The sequence below is a fragment of the Trachinotus anak genome, unplaced genomic scaffold (genome assembly GCF_046630095.1).
Source record: "Trachinotus anak isolate AG129_WGS33_773 ecotype Australia unplaced genomic scaffold, CSIRO_AGI_Tana_v1 ptg000019l, whole genome shotgun sequence".
In the NCBI taxonomy this organism is placed as follows: domain Eukaryota; kingdom Metazoa; phylum Chordata; class Actinopteri; order Carangiformes; family Carangidae; genus Trachinotus; species Trachinotus anak.
The window spans coordinates 13680556-13699896 of record NW_027273870.1 but is presented as its reverse complement, the minus strand read 5'-3'; the positions used below and the strand labels follow the sequence as shown (position 1 = coordinate 13699896).

The following is a 19341-nucleotide window of genomic DNA, read 5'->3' as shown; positions in this document are numbered from 1 at the left end:
AGTCTTAACCCTCAAAATGTGATTTTAAGGTGTCTCAAAAAGTGAGGACCGGCCAAAATGTCCTCACTTTCCCAAAATGTCCTCACTCTGTTAGTAAAATACTTTTTTTTGGTCCTTACTATGTAGCAAGTACAAGTACACACACACACACACACACACACACACACACACACACACACTACCCTCCCAGGCTGCTCTTACACGCATACACACCCCAAAATAGTCAGGTCCTCAGGACCAACACAGTGTACAGTTAAACTGCGTGGAGCAGAAATGTTATTCAATGAGCTGCTGCATGGATATGTGGATTTACAGTAACCAGGTTACTAGAGTTCATGGAAATGCCTTGTCAGATTATCTGTGTGACCAGGTTTCTCCGAGCAGCCTGGTTACATAAGTGCATGTAATGTCAGCGAGTTACCTCAGCACATGCAGGAGCTGTAGAGTACCCTGGTGTGTGTGTGTGTGTTGGTATAGGAGGTGAAAAGGGTGATGGAAGACGTGACACATGTGTGGCTAACGTCAGCAGTGCTATCACTACAGCCTTCTTACCTTGCAGGTTAAGGTCCACATGCCTGTGCTGAATGTGGTCATACAATGCTCAACTAAACACAAACAAATTTTCATTTTCTACAACAAAATTCTGCCAAACTATGCTGGTTTTACTCAATGTCATCTGTCCCACTTTCCATCTGCTTGTTTATGACATCTTGGGGATAGTGTGGGGAGGGGGCCACAGCCCCAGTCAGTGGTGGCTGTCTGTGTAACATCACACTTAAAACAGTTAACCTGCGTTGTACATTAATAATAATAATATTAATAATAATCGTTTAGTCGACTAATCACTACATCCCTGTCCCTGAGTGTGTGTGTGTGTGTGTGTGTGAGAGACTACTGGTCTCCAGAGTACATTTGTGGTTAAAGACAGAGAGTTTCTACCATTTGGGCTGCTTCTTAAGTGGCTTGTTATGTGGTCTGACCAGTGGAGAACAGTGTGTGTTTGTGTGTGTGTGTGTGTGTGTGTGTACTTGTACTTGCTACATAGTAAGGACCAAAAAAAGTATTTTACTAACAGAGTGAGGACATTTTGGAAAAGTGAGGACGTTTTGGCTGGTCCTCACTTTTTGAGACACCTTAAAATCACATTTTGAGGGTTAAGACTTGGTTTTAGAGTTATGGTTAGAATTAGGCTTAGGTTAAGGTTAGGGTCAGGGTCAGTTGTGATGGTTAAGGTTAGGGTAAGGGGCTAGGGAATTTATTATGTCAATGAGTGTCCTCACAAAGATGGAAGTACAAGTATGTGTTTGTGTGTGTGTGTGTGTGTGTGTGTGTGTGTGTTCTCTCTGTTAGAAGCTCTTCCTGAGGCTGCCCTGTTCTGTGTGGGACCATAAATCACTGCTAAAAACTGATTTGTTTTAACTGGCCCTATGTGTGACTGTGAAATAATAAATCAATTACAAGATTATTTCGAAATTTTGATTTAGTTTCGATGTAACAAGGACTTGGGGAGTCAAGGAGACTTTATAGAGTGGATTTTATGATGAAATCCGAAAGATTGCTACAGCACAAAGTTAATTTCTGTAGTTAAATGAAAAAGGACCATGACACTGTTTTTAAACCACAACTGACCAGATCATCATTTGTTGAATTCTTGGTCTGTAGTGAATGAATCCTCATGTTATTTTGTGACCCCTGACACTTGTATACTATACTGTATATTGTATAGCCTACTAAATGACATGGGCAGATTGAAATGAACTCCACCCATTCATGCTCCCCAGTGGATAAACCTGTTTCATTTTGAGCTTACATGTAGTGCAGATGGGGAGCTATAAAGACCTGAGCCACTTTGATAAGGGCCAAACCATTTTGGCCACAAGCCTGGGTCTGAGCATCTCGAAAACAGCAAGGCTCGTGGGGTGCTCCTGGTCAGCAGTGGTGAGTACCCACCGACAGAGGTCCGAGGAACCATGAACCGTGACAGAGTGTTGTGAGATGTCGGCGGCTCCAAGTCTCAGCTGAGAGGAATTAAAGGATCTGGTGCTAAAGTCTTGTTACCACAGGGAGCCTTTAGAAGTAGAGACCATGCTGCAGTGGGTTTGAGCTGTTTTGGCAGCACATGAAGGACCAACAGCATATTAGACAGGGATGGTCATAATGTTTTGGCTGTACATTATTTCCCCCTTTAGTCGCAATGCTTTAAGACTTATGAATGGGGGGCTATCAGCCAGACTTGAGGTTTTCAGCCTTGTTAAAATGTTCTTGAATGTTGGTCTATCTACACCTACCAGCCACTTTATTAGGTACACCTTGCTATTACCGGGTTGGACCCCCTTTTGCCTTCAGAACTGCCATACTGTTTCGTGGCATAGATTGAACAAGATGCTGGAAACATTCCTCACAGATTTTGGTCCATATTTACATGATTGCATCATGCAGTTGCTACAGATTTGTCAGCTGCACATCCTGTATGCAAATTTCCAGTCGCACCACCATCCCAAAGGTGCTCTGTTGGATTGAGATCTGGTGACTGTGGAGGCCGTTTGACTACAGTGAACTCATTGTCATGTTCAAGAAACCAGTTTGAGAGGATTTGAGCTTTGTGACATGGCGCACTATCCCGCTGGAAGCAGCATCAGAAGATGGGTACACTGTGGTCATAAAGGCATGGACATGGTCAGCAACAATACTCAGGTAGGCTGTTGCGTTTAAATGATGCTCAGTCAAGAAAAGCACCAAGAAAATATCCTCCACACCATTACACCACCACCACCACCACGAGGCAGGATCAATCCATGCTTTCACATTGTTGACGCCAAATTCTGACCCTAACATCCCAATTTCGCAGCAGAAATCAAGACTCATCAGACAAGGCAACATTTTTTCCAATCTTCTATTGTCCAATTTTGGTGAGCCTCAGTTTCCTGTTCTTAGCTGACAGGAGTGGCGCCCGGTGAGGTCTTCTGCTGCTGTAGTCCATCAACTTCAAGGTTTGAAGTGTTGTGCATTCGGAGATGCTCTTCTGCATACCTTGGTTGTAACGAGTGGTTATTTGAGTTACTGTTGCCTTCCTATCAGCTTGAAGCAGTCTGGCCATTCTCCTCTGACCTCTGGTATCAACAAAGCATTTTCAGCAAGAGAACTGCTGCTCACTGGATATTTTCTCTTTTTCAGACCATTCTCTCTAAACTCTAGAGATGGTTGTATGGGAAAATCCCAGTAGATCAGCAGTTTCTGAAATACTCAGACCAGCCCGTCTGGTACCAACAACCATGCCATGTTCACAGTCACTTAAATCACCTTTCTTCCCCATTGTGATGCTCGGTTTGAACTTCATCAGGTTGTCTTGACCATGTCTACATGCCTAAATGCATTGAGTTGTTGCCATGTGATTGGCTGATAAGATAATTATGTTAATGAGCAGTTGATCAGGTGTACCTAGTAAAGTGGCTGGTGAGTATATATCTATCAGCAGCTGCAGTTTAAAAAAACTGATGCTGTTTTTATCTTCCTGGAGTTCATACTGGACAACAATACAAAGGGCTCTATCTTACACGCAATGCAAAGCAGCGCAAAGTGCAACACAAGTGTCTATGCTAGTTTCAGAGTTACGCCGTGTCATTTACCTGTAGCAAATACCCATCTGAGCATATTGGTGTGAAAATTAAGTGTGGTCATTGTTGGTGCATTTCTATCTTGAGGCAGTTTAAAGTAATTGAACAACAAAACTTGATCTTAATTCTGTGGTGCAATGTGTCACTGTTATTTTAAGGATGCATTATCAATAGTGTAATATGCTCCTACGCAGGCGTGCACACAACGGACCTATTACACACAAGCACAGTGCCACAGTGGTTCCCATTCATCACCTTGACTTAATTTGTCCCACTAAAGTTTCATAATAAACTGAAAATTAATTTAGCTGCATGTCTCATAATAAAACATAATATATGTCTGATGTTGTGATGTTGCTTCTCTATAAAGCTGCTATGCGTGTGTCAGGACTGGTCTCACTGGTCAGAACTGGGCTCACTGGTCAGGACTGGGATCCCTGGTCAGTCAAAATATTATTCACGTTATTCAAGTCACCATAAATAGAATCTAATTGTGAGAAACACTGCACCATCACAATAGCAATCCACCAAGGTGCAGGGACACCTGGCTTTTAAAGGGAATGGGAGATGGCACTCTGATTCGTTTATTGGATGTTACACTCAAAAAACTCCTTTGATTAATAATGGTCAGACACACACTGAATACACTTGTGTCAAGTGCTTCAGACTGTGAGCTTTGGACTATTTAAATAGAGACTGAGAGTCTAAGACTTTGGCACAACAGTGCTTTCAGCTTAGGGCTAACATGCTAACATGCTCATAATGACAATGTGACATGCTGCTGCGGTTATGTCAACTGTGGTCATCATCTATCTTAGAGTAACATGGTAACATGCTAAAATTCGCTAATTAGCACCTACCATCTGAGGCTGATGGAAATACAGTTTGTTTTGAAGGTAAAACTTTGACCTGATGACAAAAAAAAAATTAAAAAAATCTGAGGATCACCAAAGTGATCACCGTTCAACGTGTGAGGACCATGAACGTATCTGACTTCATGACAATTGATCCAGTGGCTGATAATATTTGAGTTGGGACCAAAGCAGTGGACTGACAGACCGTGATCCCTCAAGCCTAACTTACACGGCTAAAAACCTAAATGCAGTAAATAAACAGAATCACTCAGTGTATAGATAGTGTCAACACAGAAACATATTTTTTATGATGACAGAGAGGCCCTTCTATTTATTATTTTTTCTCTGTTTTCTCTTCTTTATTTCCAAATTATGTACAATGAACACACCTAGATGTAGTTCATTCCACGTATCCTGAGAAATACCCAGAGTGACCTGGTCAAAGAGGAAAATATTATGGGGCCTGTGGTGTCGTTACTGAAAATAATGTTGATAGCAAAAGAAACTAGTGTTGAAAACAGTGCTGCTTTGCTTATGACGAATTGTCCAGTCAAAGTGTTGTTGGGTTTATTCCCAGGGAAAAAAAAAAAGAAAAAAGAAAAAATGCTTCCTAAGGCAGGTCATCTTACCTGTATGTAAACACAAAGATGGATTTTCATTCAACATTATGCTCATAAAAACATACAGTACATATGTGCAGACAGATAATGGAAAAGATTTTTTTTCACTCATGAAAATATCCCAATATTGCAGCTGAGGACATGATGCTTGATTTCTGAACAGAATCTGATGTCTGATGCCTTGCCCAAAAAAGCTGAAGCATGCGAACAGAGGTTTGGTGCTGATGTCTTGGATGAGATGCTAATGTTTACTTTGGTGTACAGTTAAGTTCTGGTGTTTGCTGTTGACCCTGAGCAGTGCTTCACAAAAGTGGATGTTGTAGATATTAGAGACCATGTTTTCTATAAACATGTTCTGATGAAGATGATCACCCTGTATGACATCTTTCTGCACCTGGATGAGAGGCTGACTGCAAAACATCAGTACATAGTCAGGGTAATTGTATTTATGTAATGGCAAATCATAACAGAAGTTATATCAGGGTACTTTTAATATAGAACACCCAACACCCCATGAGCAAACTCTTGGTGACAAAAAATTCCCTGTTAACTTTGGACCCAGATGCAGACACTAGATTCGACTGGAGAGTTGGCAAGGTATTTATCAGGTAAATAGTTGAGTTTGAGTGAAGGACGAGGGTGGAGGCAGGCTGGCTGTTAGGGGAGAGGTGAGATGGCATCCAGCTGAAGACTGAGGTCTTAGGTGAAGTCTGGCAGATGACGAGGGAGCGTCAGTTGGAGTTCTGGTCTAGCACAAAGGATCAGTGAGGCACAGGGTAAGCAAAGAGCACAAGGGAAACCATAAGAGAACTTCTCAAGTAAATACTTGGTCATGTGCTCATAAGCAAAAATAAAAAAAATATACAGGGTTACCCAAATATATCGTAATACTTATTTACAATTAATTTTTTGCTTGAGTGTCTGTGCACAACCAGTACTGTTATAACTTAGGTTGTGCTTCAGTGTGTTTGATATACATGGATCAACTCTGCAGCTGTTACCATAAAAGCAAATTATTCATTAGATTTAGATTAGATTTGATATTAAATACAAAATGAGTTTCATAGTTTCATACTATCTTAAGCTAACATTTTTTTCTTTAAATCTGTAGTTTATGTTTAGGAATTATACAGGAGACGTTGATATTGTTATTTATGTAGATGTTTGACATTGTTCATTTTCATATTAATAACATAGGTTGGACTCGAACCTAGGTAACTGCAGTTTGGACTAAGCCTTTATGGTATGCATTCTTCCAGGTGAGCAACTGAGATGCTGTACTCCTATCTTTTCCTGCAGAAGGTAATCACTGATGCTTACTTCAGGTGACATGTATTTTCTGAGCACACCAAGCTTGTCAGTCTACTGCTCATTAATGAACTTCTCTGATTCACTTGTAAACTATAACTGGTTTGATTTGACTTTACATTACATTATTCACAGCACTTCGAGGACATAGTTTATACGTGAAATTACATTTACAAAGATACAGGACAAATTGCAACATTGTATTTTCAAGTAAGGGACAGATGGCAACTAGCAAATAGCAATTAGCTAATAGTTAATTCTGCTTTGAGCATACAAGCAGGTTTCCGTCCTGGGATACAAAACATTTTCTACTCGTTACCTTTGCAACTTATGTAGTTTAAGGGAGATAACTTGTCATGTTGACCTCCTCGTCTTATTGGTGACATTGCACAAAAACCCATAGAAGCTGTGGAAGGAAGATGCCCTTTTTTCGAACTGAAAAGCCACAGAAACAGGCATGTAGGCTTAATCACCCGGTACTGTTAGATCCTTCAGTAAGTTTAACTTAACTTTAAGTATAATATAAATAAACCTTGGTTATTCAAGGGTTTTTAAGCAAGGTTACGGCATAGCCTAAGGGTGATGCTAACTTAAAATTTACTATTAAACTAGCTAGTTAATGTGAGCCTTTGTAATTTTAAATAACATGAAAGTTAATGCAGGGGCACAATATAGGCTAATAGTTATTATTATCATGTGTAATATGTGGATGCTGACAGTTACTGTAAGCTAACTAGGCTCCTGTCTCAAATTTAGCTAAAGGGGTGTTGGGCTCATATTTGCCTTACCAATAGTCCAATAGTCATTGCTACACTACCTCAGAGCCATCTGAAGGCCTGTTAATATTAACAAAAATACAATTAGGAAGGAGACTTCCCATCAAACTGTAAGTTGTTAAGGTATATATATATATATATATATATATATATATATATATATATATATATATGAAGTCAGCTAATTCATCCAGTATATCACATAGCCCAATCCACTGGCATTTTGTTTGGTTTTATTTGTTTTGTTCAGCATGAAACATACACTAAACATACACTGTAGTTAATGTTAAAGCCTGCTGTGTTTATTTTTACTGTTGAAATTCCTGACAAAATTGCACAACATAAAAATGAGGCTGGATTAATTAACAATTTGTCATGTTGTGTAGTTAATTGTGCAGTGAATCATCAATCAATCACTTTATTTGTCTCCAGTGGAGAAATGGGGTATGCAGCAGTGGGATATATGCATTGAGCACACATAAAAACACAGGACACATAAATACAACACCAAGACCAAAAGATAAAGGACAATAAATTAATACAATAAGTTAATAAAAATATTAGTAAACATTAAGGTAAAACAACATCTACCTTTTCCTCTGGAGGGAGAGGGTATTGAATCTGTTTGTCTTGGCTTAAGGTAGTCTGAGGAGGGAACCAGATGGCAGAAACTGAAACTGTTGATACAGAGGGTGGGAACAGGACAACAATCTGAAAGGATGTATTCGGCTTTCTTAAGAAATAGTTTGTTGTAAAGGTCCAGATTTTCCTTTGTCAGAACCAGTTATGTTAATACAGACATTTACCCCTTTATTCATTATAAATTTTCTATTTGACCTTGAGAGATTGAAACCGGCAGATAAAAGAGAACAAAAAACATGAGAACAGACAATGTAAAAGTACATCAGGATCCCGTCCACTAAGTTTCCTGAGGCAATAGGGACACTGCTTGCTTTTCTTGTACATCACAATTGGTATTAATCTCAAATGTCAGTTTATTGTCGAGTGTGGTTTATTGATAATGAGGCAGTCCCTGGGCAAACATCTTGGCTGCAACCAATGTGTTTAACATTAGAAGCCAGATTAGATTTTTGATCTCAGTAAACTCCACGTTTCTGATTTCAACTGTTTAAGGATGAACATCTAACATTTTGAAAGTGACAGGTGAAGCACTGATCATTCCTACTGTTCTTTGCTTTATTTGATACACTGACATCAAGGAACCTTATTCATAGCAGCTGAGTGATATTACAGGGGACAATCACCCATTAATTTAAACCTGTTACACACTCTTCATTGCATCAAAAGTTGGATTGATATGGACATTTAAATCTGGTTTTAATTTAAAAAATGCTCATCAAAGCCACTGCAAAATAAAGCCCCAAAAATGTGCCTATTGTGCATAATTTTTTTCTGTGTTTGTGTGTCTTTAAATTGCTCCTTGTAGTTGCAAGAAGGTAAAAACACAGGAGTCATTTCATGGCCAAAACCTCAACTTTTGCAGGGCGGGAGAGGTGGGTTTGTATGAAGCCAGGAAAATACATGAACTGGCACTTCATGAGAATGGCTACCTTTCACAGCTTTAAAGAACACACAGCCTTATCATACAATGTAACCTTAATGTATTTATGTACAACTTAATCATCTCTCAGCTGTGTTGAAGCAGTGGGTAAATACTGTCAGGTGGTTAGCTCATTTCTAGGTAGCTGCTGTTAATGGACTGACTCATATAGTGTGTGACAGCCTATTGTTTTAGCTCAGCTGCTTTATTCATTTCCTCTAAGTGTTAATTTAATGAACTGGCGGCGGCAGTCTGGGTCAATAGCTCTTTTGTTAGATGAACCGATTCAATCAGAGCAGGAAGTTTACTGTAGCCAGAATGTGTCAGTGTCTGTGTGTGTTTGTGGACACAAATGTGCAAATACATTTTTGTGCAGTGTTTGTATACTCTTTTCTGTGTGTGTTAGTAGCCGGGTTTCCATTGCAGTATTGCGCAACAGGTAAGCCTTTTTGTTAATTTTATTTTTATTTTCTTCAGAAAAAAACACAATTGTGAGGGGTCTGTTTTTCTATTTAGCGATGTTATGCGAATAAAGCTATGTGTTTCTCAAGCAATATCATTCCAATTAAATGTGACAATGGATTTCCAGCATTCTTTCTCCCAGTCAGACCTGGTTCCTATTGATCTGATATGGCAACTTAAATACGAAAAAGTATTTCCATTTCAATTTTGAATTTTGTTTTTCAAATAGTCTCAAAAACCACCTCAAGCATGCATTTACATTTTTTTGCAAAAAATCCAAACCCAGGTAAATTAGTCTAAAGACAGGGAACCAAGTCAAGAAGCACACGTTAACTAGCATAACATTTTGGCAACTGAAGAGGTGAAACACAAGTGGAAACCACAACAGGCACATACGGAAAGTAATTTCAAAATCAAACAGGAAATCATAAACACGATAAACAGATTTCTACAAATGAAGCTCTGATAAACCCGCTGTACACTACCTACACCACAGCAAATTAAGTTAGCAACTAGCTAGAGAAGAAAATCAAATACCAAATACCTGAAGAGTCAGAACATGGTGGAGACCAAAACAGAGGTACGAATAAAGTAAATAATGGACTTCTATCAGTAGTTAATGCATAGACAATGCACACAAAGTGTGTTTAAACTGTCTGCTAACACATAACAGCTTTAGAGGTCAATGTTGCATTTCAGTTCATTGCTATATGCTAACACACTCACATTAAGAGTAAGTGCCATACTGAAAGTGTGAACTGGCCCACTCACTGTTACTTGATGTAAGGTTCATGCTAACACAAGATGTGAGGTAATAGTGTGGTTAAGTAACTATTTTTATATTAAAAATACAGCTACATCAGTGTAGAATCCCATACAGAAATGTACTATACAGTATGACATACTGTATATGTCCCTATATTGGGCAGCATGGTGGTGCAGTGGTTAGCAGTGGCACCTCACAGCAAGAAGGTATATATATGTATGTGATATATTATTATCACATATATATATCCTCTGGCTATATGAAGATATTAGTTCATAACATATATGAAATACCGATAATGTGTATGTATGTACATTTATTAAAAATATCTTTATGATGGATTTTTATATAGTACTGTATAACATGTTGTGACCATGTATGTTAAAGGTATATAACTTATATATGCAAGTTAATTGCATAGATAAATTGCATATGCAATTTAATTAAAACTATACTGAAACTAACTCCATATATTAACATATATGTCAATATATGAAATCATTCCAATTTCTAATAGGTTTTATATATAATTTTTATGTTTTTATTTCATGTGTAGATATACATATTTCACATATGGAAATTCAGTTTATGTACATATATTACATTTTCATAAGGGATCAGATGCAGATGGCCACTGGCGTTTGAAAATGGTTTTGTGTTCCCGCCTAAGAAAAAATGTACCATTGTTGGTAGAAAAGCAAACATCTTCAAAAAGTAATTTAAAAACACAAACTAAAAAAACAGTCTTGTTGTATATTTTGAGAGTTGGACAATGGTGTTTGGTTCTTGTGTCACAAAATTAAAAAACTTTAGTTGAGGTAAGAGAATAAGATGCCAAGGTTGAAGCTGAGAGGCTTTTCGCCTGGAACCGGTGACGAGGCTGTGGGTGCTGAGCCATAGTCTTCTTGAGGTTTCACAAGACATTCTTTCTTTCCACCAGTTTTTCCTAACAGCTGTTTTTGGCTGTGGTTACAGACTATTGGCCAGAGTGTGGAGATTTACTATACATAGACAATGTGGTATGTCATTCAAATTATGACAAACAAGACAATTTGCACTTGAGCTGAATTCATCTGATCTTTGAAGGTGATTGAAAAGAATTTGTGTGAAAATGGACATATGGAAAGGTGGGCAGACAGATGGTGGTTGTTTCTTTTAACAGTTCTGAGGTCAGTTTCGTCATGCTGAAAGTTTCATTGTGCTGATTTGCTTTGGCAGTGCCTTGAAGCAGCTGGCAGGCGTCGAGAGGTTTCAACACTTAGCAGGTAATAGAAGTCGTGCTAAACTGTATAATTTACTATTTGATTGACTGTAAGTATCTTTAAGCGTTTATGCCTGTCTGGTGGTTCTCGGCAAAGGGTTTTAGTTCAACACCTGCTGTCAAGGATTTTCAGGCTGCAAATGTTCATGTGTGTTTAACACCCAGGTTTATTCCCTCCTTCACTCCTCAGTGTTGCGTTGTTGGCTGTGTAGCCTTTAATTCCTCACATATGTTATAGTAGAGATATTTTCCACCAGCAATGGAGCCTAACAGTAGTGATTTCAGTCAGTCGCTGTCCTTTCTTCCAAAGCAAAATGAGATATCTTGACAACTGACTATTAAATGGCAATGAAAATCACAGTGTATTTGTGGTCTTTATACAATAAATCCTTTAGCACCATTATCAGGCCAGAATTTCCATTAGTGCACAAAAAGGTTTAAGTTCAATTCTCAAATGTTAAGTCATGCTCATCCTCAATTGTTTACTATAAGTTTACCTCAGATCAGATGTTAAGAACAGAATAAAGCCTGATGTTCCACAGGTGTCTTTTTTGCCTCACTGACTTGACAGAACACAGGAAACTCTCAAAAGTGCATACTAATGATCATTTACTACAAACAGTTCAATGGCTACTGTGAGTAACTCAGACTCAGGAGTAGAGCCACTGCTGCTTGAGTTGAAAGCAGCCAGGAAGTGGTTCAAGCATTTGATCAGGATGGTTTCTGTGTGCTTTCCATTGGAGGTTCTGGGCACGTAAAACTGGTACGACACCCAGGGGTAGACTCAGCACTCGCTAGAGAGACTATATAATATCTCATTTGGCCTGGGATTGCCTCAGGATCCCTCAGGAGGAGCTGGAAAAGATTGTTGTGGGGAAGGAAGTTGCCGACACTGTGACCTGAATCCAGACAAAAAGCAGAAGATAGAAAATCTTTCGGTTGCGTTACTTTTTTTATTTTACATTTTGGATGTGAAAATAATTGTTTTGCTGAGCAGTCTGTCAGTGAAGACAACTGTCTGAGCAGTAAATTCAGAGATATGTGTCACCAATCGCAAAAAGCTTGGAAAAGTATAATGCTATATGGTCCTCTAACTCTAACAGTGATAAAACTGATGTTCTTCCTGTTGGTACCAAAACTACTTTAGCCAAACTTGACAGTTTTTCTCAAGCTATTGACAAATTCCTCCATAAACCTAAGCTGGTTCAGGATGCAGCAGCCTGTATCATTACCAGAACCTCCTCAATAGAACATCACTCCTGTCCTCCAGCAGCTGCACTGGCTCCCTGTTAAACACCGCATAGATTCTGCTTCTCATTTTGAAGTCACTTCACAATCTGAAACTCCATATCTCTCTGATTTACTCCACATCTGCACATCTGATCTGAGATTTTCCTCCTCTATCAGTCTCACTGTACCTCCTGTCTGTCTGATTATTATCATTATTATCATTATTATTATTATCATGGTTGGCCTTGGTATCTGTGCCCTGAGGACTAAGAGAAAGGGAGGTTACTAAATCAAATTGCCTCATATACTTAAAATTAGATATGTTAATGAGACTTGTTACAAGTTTTTTGACTTTCATGGACTGACCCTTTTTTCTTCTTTTGCCCAGTTGATGAGAACAGAAAAACAGCACTGATCTGCAATTTGTAAAGGGATTCAGTATTCTGGTAAAACTTGAGCACTGTGGAGGAGTTCCATTCTCTGGTGGAAAAAATGTCTTTCTAAAGTCAAGGACAATCAGTGGCAAGAGCTAAGTATAAAGAATTCTGTTGATCAAGAACCTAAAACTTCAGAGATGGTTGTAGTATAATATAAAATAAAGGTGTGAGTGTGTGTGTGTGTGTGTGTGTGTGTGTGTGTGTGTGTGTGTACACTTATGTGTATGTGTACATGTACGTGTGTGTTCTGTAGCCATGGTGAACACTCCACCAGGTCACGAACACTGAGGTCAGCTTTAATGATGTCCTCATTAAGATGAGAGGGAGGGAGACAGTTTAAGCTGTTAAGGGTCTTGAATAGGAGTCATTGAGACTAATTACTTTATATTCAGACTGGTCAACTCTGAAACTGACAGACTGAAGTGGCTCCCATGGTCTCTGTTCTATTCTATGCAATGGTCTTGTGTAAGCATCTTCATCACTGCAATTTGAGAACTCAAGCCCAGCTCCTGATTACTCTCATCATTCTTCAAGTGGAAATCCTTCACATTCTTTCTCGCTGCTTTCAGCTGGGTGTTTTGGTGCATGATGGTTTTGAGGATCCTCAGGATGTTGTGCTCTTTTAAAATGTATTGTTTTCCTCAGTAATTCAAGATTCAAGTTCAACTTCACGTTAAGTCTTTGTTGAAGGGTCCTCGTTAAAAGAATGTGTAAAATAGTGGCGTCTTGTGATGGACTGACTTTATTGACTGGATTTGTAACCTGATCTTATTAAATGGGACAAAATGAGCTCCAGCACTTTCACAATATGACTTTAACATATATTTTATTTGGACATGTGCATGTAAAAACAGAGTTGCATTGTGGCCACTAGGGAGCAGAAGAACTGCAAATAAGGTGAAAAACACACAGCCCTAACATATCAACGTATGATATGTCATATCATCACCTTGTAAAGATTTCATGGCTACACATCCAGGTCACATGGACAAGAAAATAAAAAATCTTCTCAGGAGTTGTTGATGGAGTAAAATGAGATTAAACATTGCACCTACTGTATTTACCAGCCACAGTGCAATGACAGAGCTGCTCTGTATCTGCTGGATATATAAATAAACAGCTTGATAAAATGTTAATAGCGACATGTGGCTTTGTATCTATCAGTTTCAACCAATCCTCCAACCTGAACAAACATCAAACCTCTGATACAACTCATAGCATACCTAAAATAGAGCCCCCTACGACGGAGGGGAGTACCAGACCTTGGTTATCATGGTTACAATAATAAACATATAGTGGCATACCTGCTTTTGTTGCCATGGTTACTATAATAACAGTCATGGCTTGGTTAGGTTTAGGAAAAGATGGTGATATGGGTTAAAATAAGTACTTCCTCAACTTTAGACACTTTGTTGTCATGGTTACAATAATAACAATTTGCTAAACTTAACAACAATAATGGATAATGGAGAGAACATAAACTGCTACTTTCACATGGGAATCAAACACGGCTCTCCTGTGTCATATTCCTGTGTCTTGTTGACCCATCCATCCACCCCAACCTCCTCCTGACTTTGTCGCTCTATATTTTATGTTCGCCGCACTTTTCTCCTTTGCTCCTGTCATAATTACCATGGCCACTAGGGTTAGGGTTAGGGTTAGGCCACTAGTCAAAAAACCTGCTGCACAGACGATCTATAGGCTAAATTTTTCAGGATAGTCTCGTCAGTTTGGATTGATGTCCCCTAGTGGCCAAAAATCAGTGGCTGCAGTTTTAAGTAAATATTTCTTCCTTGATCAGATATTGTGCTATAACATTGGATTTTGGTGGAAAAGAAATAAAACACATTGTCAGTGAACATTTTACTGATACATACAGTATCAACATTTTGTGACTTGTTAACCAGCAACATTTCACTTCATTAAAACAGAGTGTAATTCAGGAAGAATCACGATCCATTCAAAACGTATTTGATGCCGCAGATTAGTTGTATGTAAATGTTATTTCTTGGAGACCAGGTTGCTTTGTCAGCATACCTGAAACACTCAGTCTTAACCCTTACCTCTCTGCCCTAGAGACTGAGATTAGGAAATGTGTGACACTAGTTGATTACATGGCACACAATAATGTACACAAACGCATTTCACATCTGGATCTTACCTTTGTAATTATGAATGTAATTACACAGGTAATCTCTCTTGTTTGCAGAGGTAACTGAAAAATCTTACTCAAAGCCTTACTCGAAATGCAAAAGAGAGGTTGCACATAGGCTATAACAGTATGTCTTAATTACTGTATTGATATGTATTGATATTTGGACATGGGTTACATCTAAAACACCATGTGAGGAGTGCAGAGCACTTTTATTTTATTCATTAGTGTTGCTGATTATAACAATAAGATTAACCCTTTTAAAACCACGGGGATCACCGGTGACACCGCGGCGCATGTGTATTTCAAATTACCGTAGCTAGTTTGAATTAGATTTTTGCAATCTCAGAAATGTTCAATCTGCACTTTTCAAGAATTTATAAAAAGAAAGTTGAAGAAAATTCAGTTCCGTTTTTGTCCTTTTCTTCTTATAACACACAGTTTTAGGTATTGAATTACATAAGAATGGTAAATACTTGACAGATTTTGAAAGTTCTACTTCTCCTGGAAAAATGGTGTCAATTATTTACACATAGGGCATTTTTTGACACAATTATTGACAAAAATAGACAAAAAAGACCAAGTGTTCTAATAAATATATCTATTATTATCGTGCTAAAAGGGTTAATGCACACAATATGTTATGATATAATACAATACATTCACAATGTTAGTGGATATCGAACAGGATTTTTAGAGCAAGCATGTAGAGGCCTTCTTTCCCAGTTTGACAATAGGGACAAACTTATCATTGAAAGGGCAAAAAAAAACTTTTCGATTTTCTTACTATTACTTTTACTTGTTATTTACACTTTTATAATTTGGCCATGTGCCACTTGGCAAAAACAAAGTGTGTACTATCATTCCTCACAGTGAACTGCACCTTGTCTTGTTTCACCTTGTTGATCTCTGACTCTTTCTGCAGCTGTTTGAGATCACGGTGCCAATCACCCAGGGCACCAGGCCGGTGACCATCAGCGTGGCCAACCACACCCAGTGCAACTGTCTGTCCAAACTGGACGTCTACAAGCAAGTCCACAGCATCATCAGGAGGGCGCTGCCCGAGTAAGCACACACACACACACACACACACACACACACACACACACACATAGTCAGTGCGTTCAGGACAGGAAATGCCTTTTCCTTTTTCCAGCAAAGGTGTTCTACACACACACACACACACACAACCAGTGTTTGAGTCTATTGTTAAGGAGGTTACTTCCTGTGCTGTGTGTATACAGGGGTGTTACTTCAGGAAACACTTCAGATTTTGTCTTGATTAACTTCACAGCTCCATGAAATGTGTGTATGTTCCGCTGTGTGTGTTCCTACATGAAGCTGGACCTCATGACCTCTCCATAACACTCTTTCTTTCTTTCTTTCTTTCTTTCTTTCTTTCTTTCTTTGTCTGTGTGAAACACTGCACCATTATAATAGCAATCCACCAAGTGCACCTTTTTTTTTTTTTTTTTTTTTTCGCATTGTTAAAAACAGTAAAAGTGATGTGGACCCGCCCTAAATGTATTTGTGCCACGCCCTTTAGACCATGCACCTTGGGTGTAAAATAGAGCCTGATGTTGATTATCATTTTGTTTACATTTTGGTAATTAGCTGTTCGTACTTGCAATGTATCAGTGGCTATAGAGAGAACTTCATGCAGTATCTTTGCCCCAACTTCAACTTTAACCTTTTGTCCTGCCCCTTTGGCTGTGTTCTGCTGAATGTCCATATCATTTACAGCAAATATACTTTGATTTCCAGATGGTTAAAATGCTGTCTGAAATTATGTGTTACGCTAATGTGAATCCCATCTGATGAGCTCATGGCAGTTGATTTAACTTCTATATATAATTATATTACACTGACAGCGCACTTTATTAGGAACACCACACTAAACCTGGGTTGTTCCTCAGTTCTTCGTGTCATGGATCCACCAGATGTTAGAAACCTTACTCTGAGATTCTGCTCTATGTTGACATGACTGCATCACATCATTTATGCAGATTTGTCAGCTGCACATTCATGCTGCCAATCTCCTGTTCTACCACATCCCAGAGGTGTTCTGCTGGATCCAGGTCTGGAGATTGCGGAGGCCACTGAAGTTCACTGAACTCACTGTCATGTTCATAAGACCATGACTTTTGCTTTGTGACATGGAGCATTATCCTTTTGGAAGTAGCCATTAGAAGATGGTAAACTGTGGCTATTAAGGGATGAACATGGTCAGCAACAGTACTCAGATAGACTGTGGAATTCAGACCATGATTGATTGGGATTAAGGCCCAAAGTTAGTAAAGAAAACATTCCCCACACAAATTACACCACCACTACCAGCCTGGACTGTTGACACAGGGCAGGTTGGTCCATGGATTCAGACTCTGACTCTACCATCTGCTGCCTCAGCAGAAGTTGAGTTTCATCAGACTGGGCCAAGTTTTTCTGGTCTTTTAACACATTCAATTCAGTTTTTTTTATTCCCTTTCATTTTTCATATCAGGTGAATGAGCAACATGATGGATGAACGTCAGATCCTGGTGCAGTAGATGTTTTTTATTTGTGGGTGGGGTACTGGAGAGTAAATGACCTGTTGGATATGGAATGTGCACTTATATGAGCTATATAGACTATCACAATAAATCTAAGTCCAGGAGGGTTAGTCAATGCACACTCACACTGTGTGTGTGTGTGTGTGTGTGCGCGCGTGTACTTGTACTTGCTACATAGTATGGACCAAAAAAAGTATTTTACTAACAGAGTGAGGACATTTTGGGAAAGTGAGGACATTTTGGCCGGTCCTCACTTTTTGAGACACCTTAAAATCACATTTTGAGGGTTAAGACTTGGTTTTAGAGTTGTGGTTAGAATTAGGTTTAGGTTAAGGTTTGGGTAAGGGTTGGGGTTAGGCACTCAGTTGTGATGGTTAAGGTTAGGGTAAGGGGCTAGGGAATGCATTATGTCAATGAGTGTCCTCACAAAGATGGAAGTACATGTGTATGTGTGTGTGTGTGTGTGAGTCTGTGTGAGACAGTATTGGGATGTAACCTGTAGGATGTGTAATGTGATGATCTGTTATGACTGATGGTCTGTTAATGAAGTGACATTTAAAGTGACCCATGAAACAGATCTGTTTTATCTACTTTACTAACATCAGGAGGCTTTGTGTGTCTGAAAGAGTAAGACCACTTGTGATGGGGAATGTTGATACGTGCTTGTTTTGACAGTAAGCACACACACACACGCACAAACAGAGAGAGAGAGAGAGAGAGAGCGAGCAGTGTGTCAGATTAGGACAGGAAAGGGAAATGCATTGCATTGATTTCCACACCTACAAATCATCCAACATGTGAGAACACACACACACGCACACACATAAGCATGAAGAACACATATGTTTCACATTAGGTGACATGAGAGAACACACCAGTCACTCACCTTCACCTCCTTATCCTTTCCTCTCTCCATCCTTTTCTTTCACTTTCCTTCTCTCCCTTTCAGCCTAAGTGTGTGTGTGTGTGTGTATGTGTGTGCCACTGAAGCTCTAATTAAAACCACACTGTGTCTCTTTTCATCGACAAACTCTTTCACAACTTCAAACTATTTGTGTGTCTGCAGACACACAAATAGTGTGTGTCTGCCTTTGTGTTCAAGCCCACGGTTCGCTAAACGCTTCAGTCAGATTTTCGCATTGTGGTGTTTCATATAATTGACTGTGTGTGTGTGTGTGTGTTCAGAGGAAGTGTATTGTTCTTGGCAGTTTGTAGAAATCTAAACAAGGTCTCTGGTTTCTGATGTAAATTAGTATCAGGCTGTAGTTTGTTTTCAGTAAAATGGATTTTTGAAAATATTCGTATATTATTAAAAATGTGTATATTTTTGATGACTTTGACTCAGTGACTTTGGAGACAATGATTTAAAAGCCAAAAGGCTGTTTGTGTGTTTGGAGGGTTTCTATGTAGAATGGGGCCTGGACTAGAGAGTGTTTCTGTGGAGAGGATACTTGTTCCTTTATCAATCAGTGACCTACTGACCTTTCAACATCAAAAATACACTCTTGTGTAATGCTGCCCACACAGCAACCACTACAAATCTGATATCTATTCCCTGTCAGCCACCAAGTGTTCTTATTATCACAGATTTTAAAACTCATATTAATAACAACAGCAGTTTTATCATGGCTGGCGACAGAGCAGCAGGAGTTAGAGGTTAGCAGTGTAGCTGTGAATGTAGCCATGCAGTGCATGTGCACTTTAGTCCATTTGTCAGTGAATAAGTACTAAATTTCCCATGTCTGTGCTTA

The 19341-nt window shown here is 39.0% G+C and overlaps 1 protein-coding gene across 1 annotated transcript in view; it reads left to right on the top strand.

The window, feature by feature from the left end:
• Nucleotides 1–19341, top strand: part of vegfc (vascular endothelial growth factor c) — a 78392-nt gene that overhangs the window by 40653 nt on the left and 18398 nt on the right. The window contains exon 4 of the mRNA XM_071504255.1: nt 15967–16106. Within this exon, the coding sequence (XP_071360356.1) occupies nt 15967–16106 (140 nt within the window). The remainder of the gene's footprint in view (nt 1–15966; nt 16107–19341) is intronic.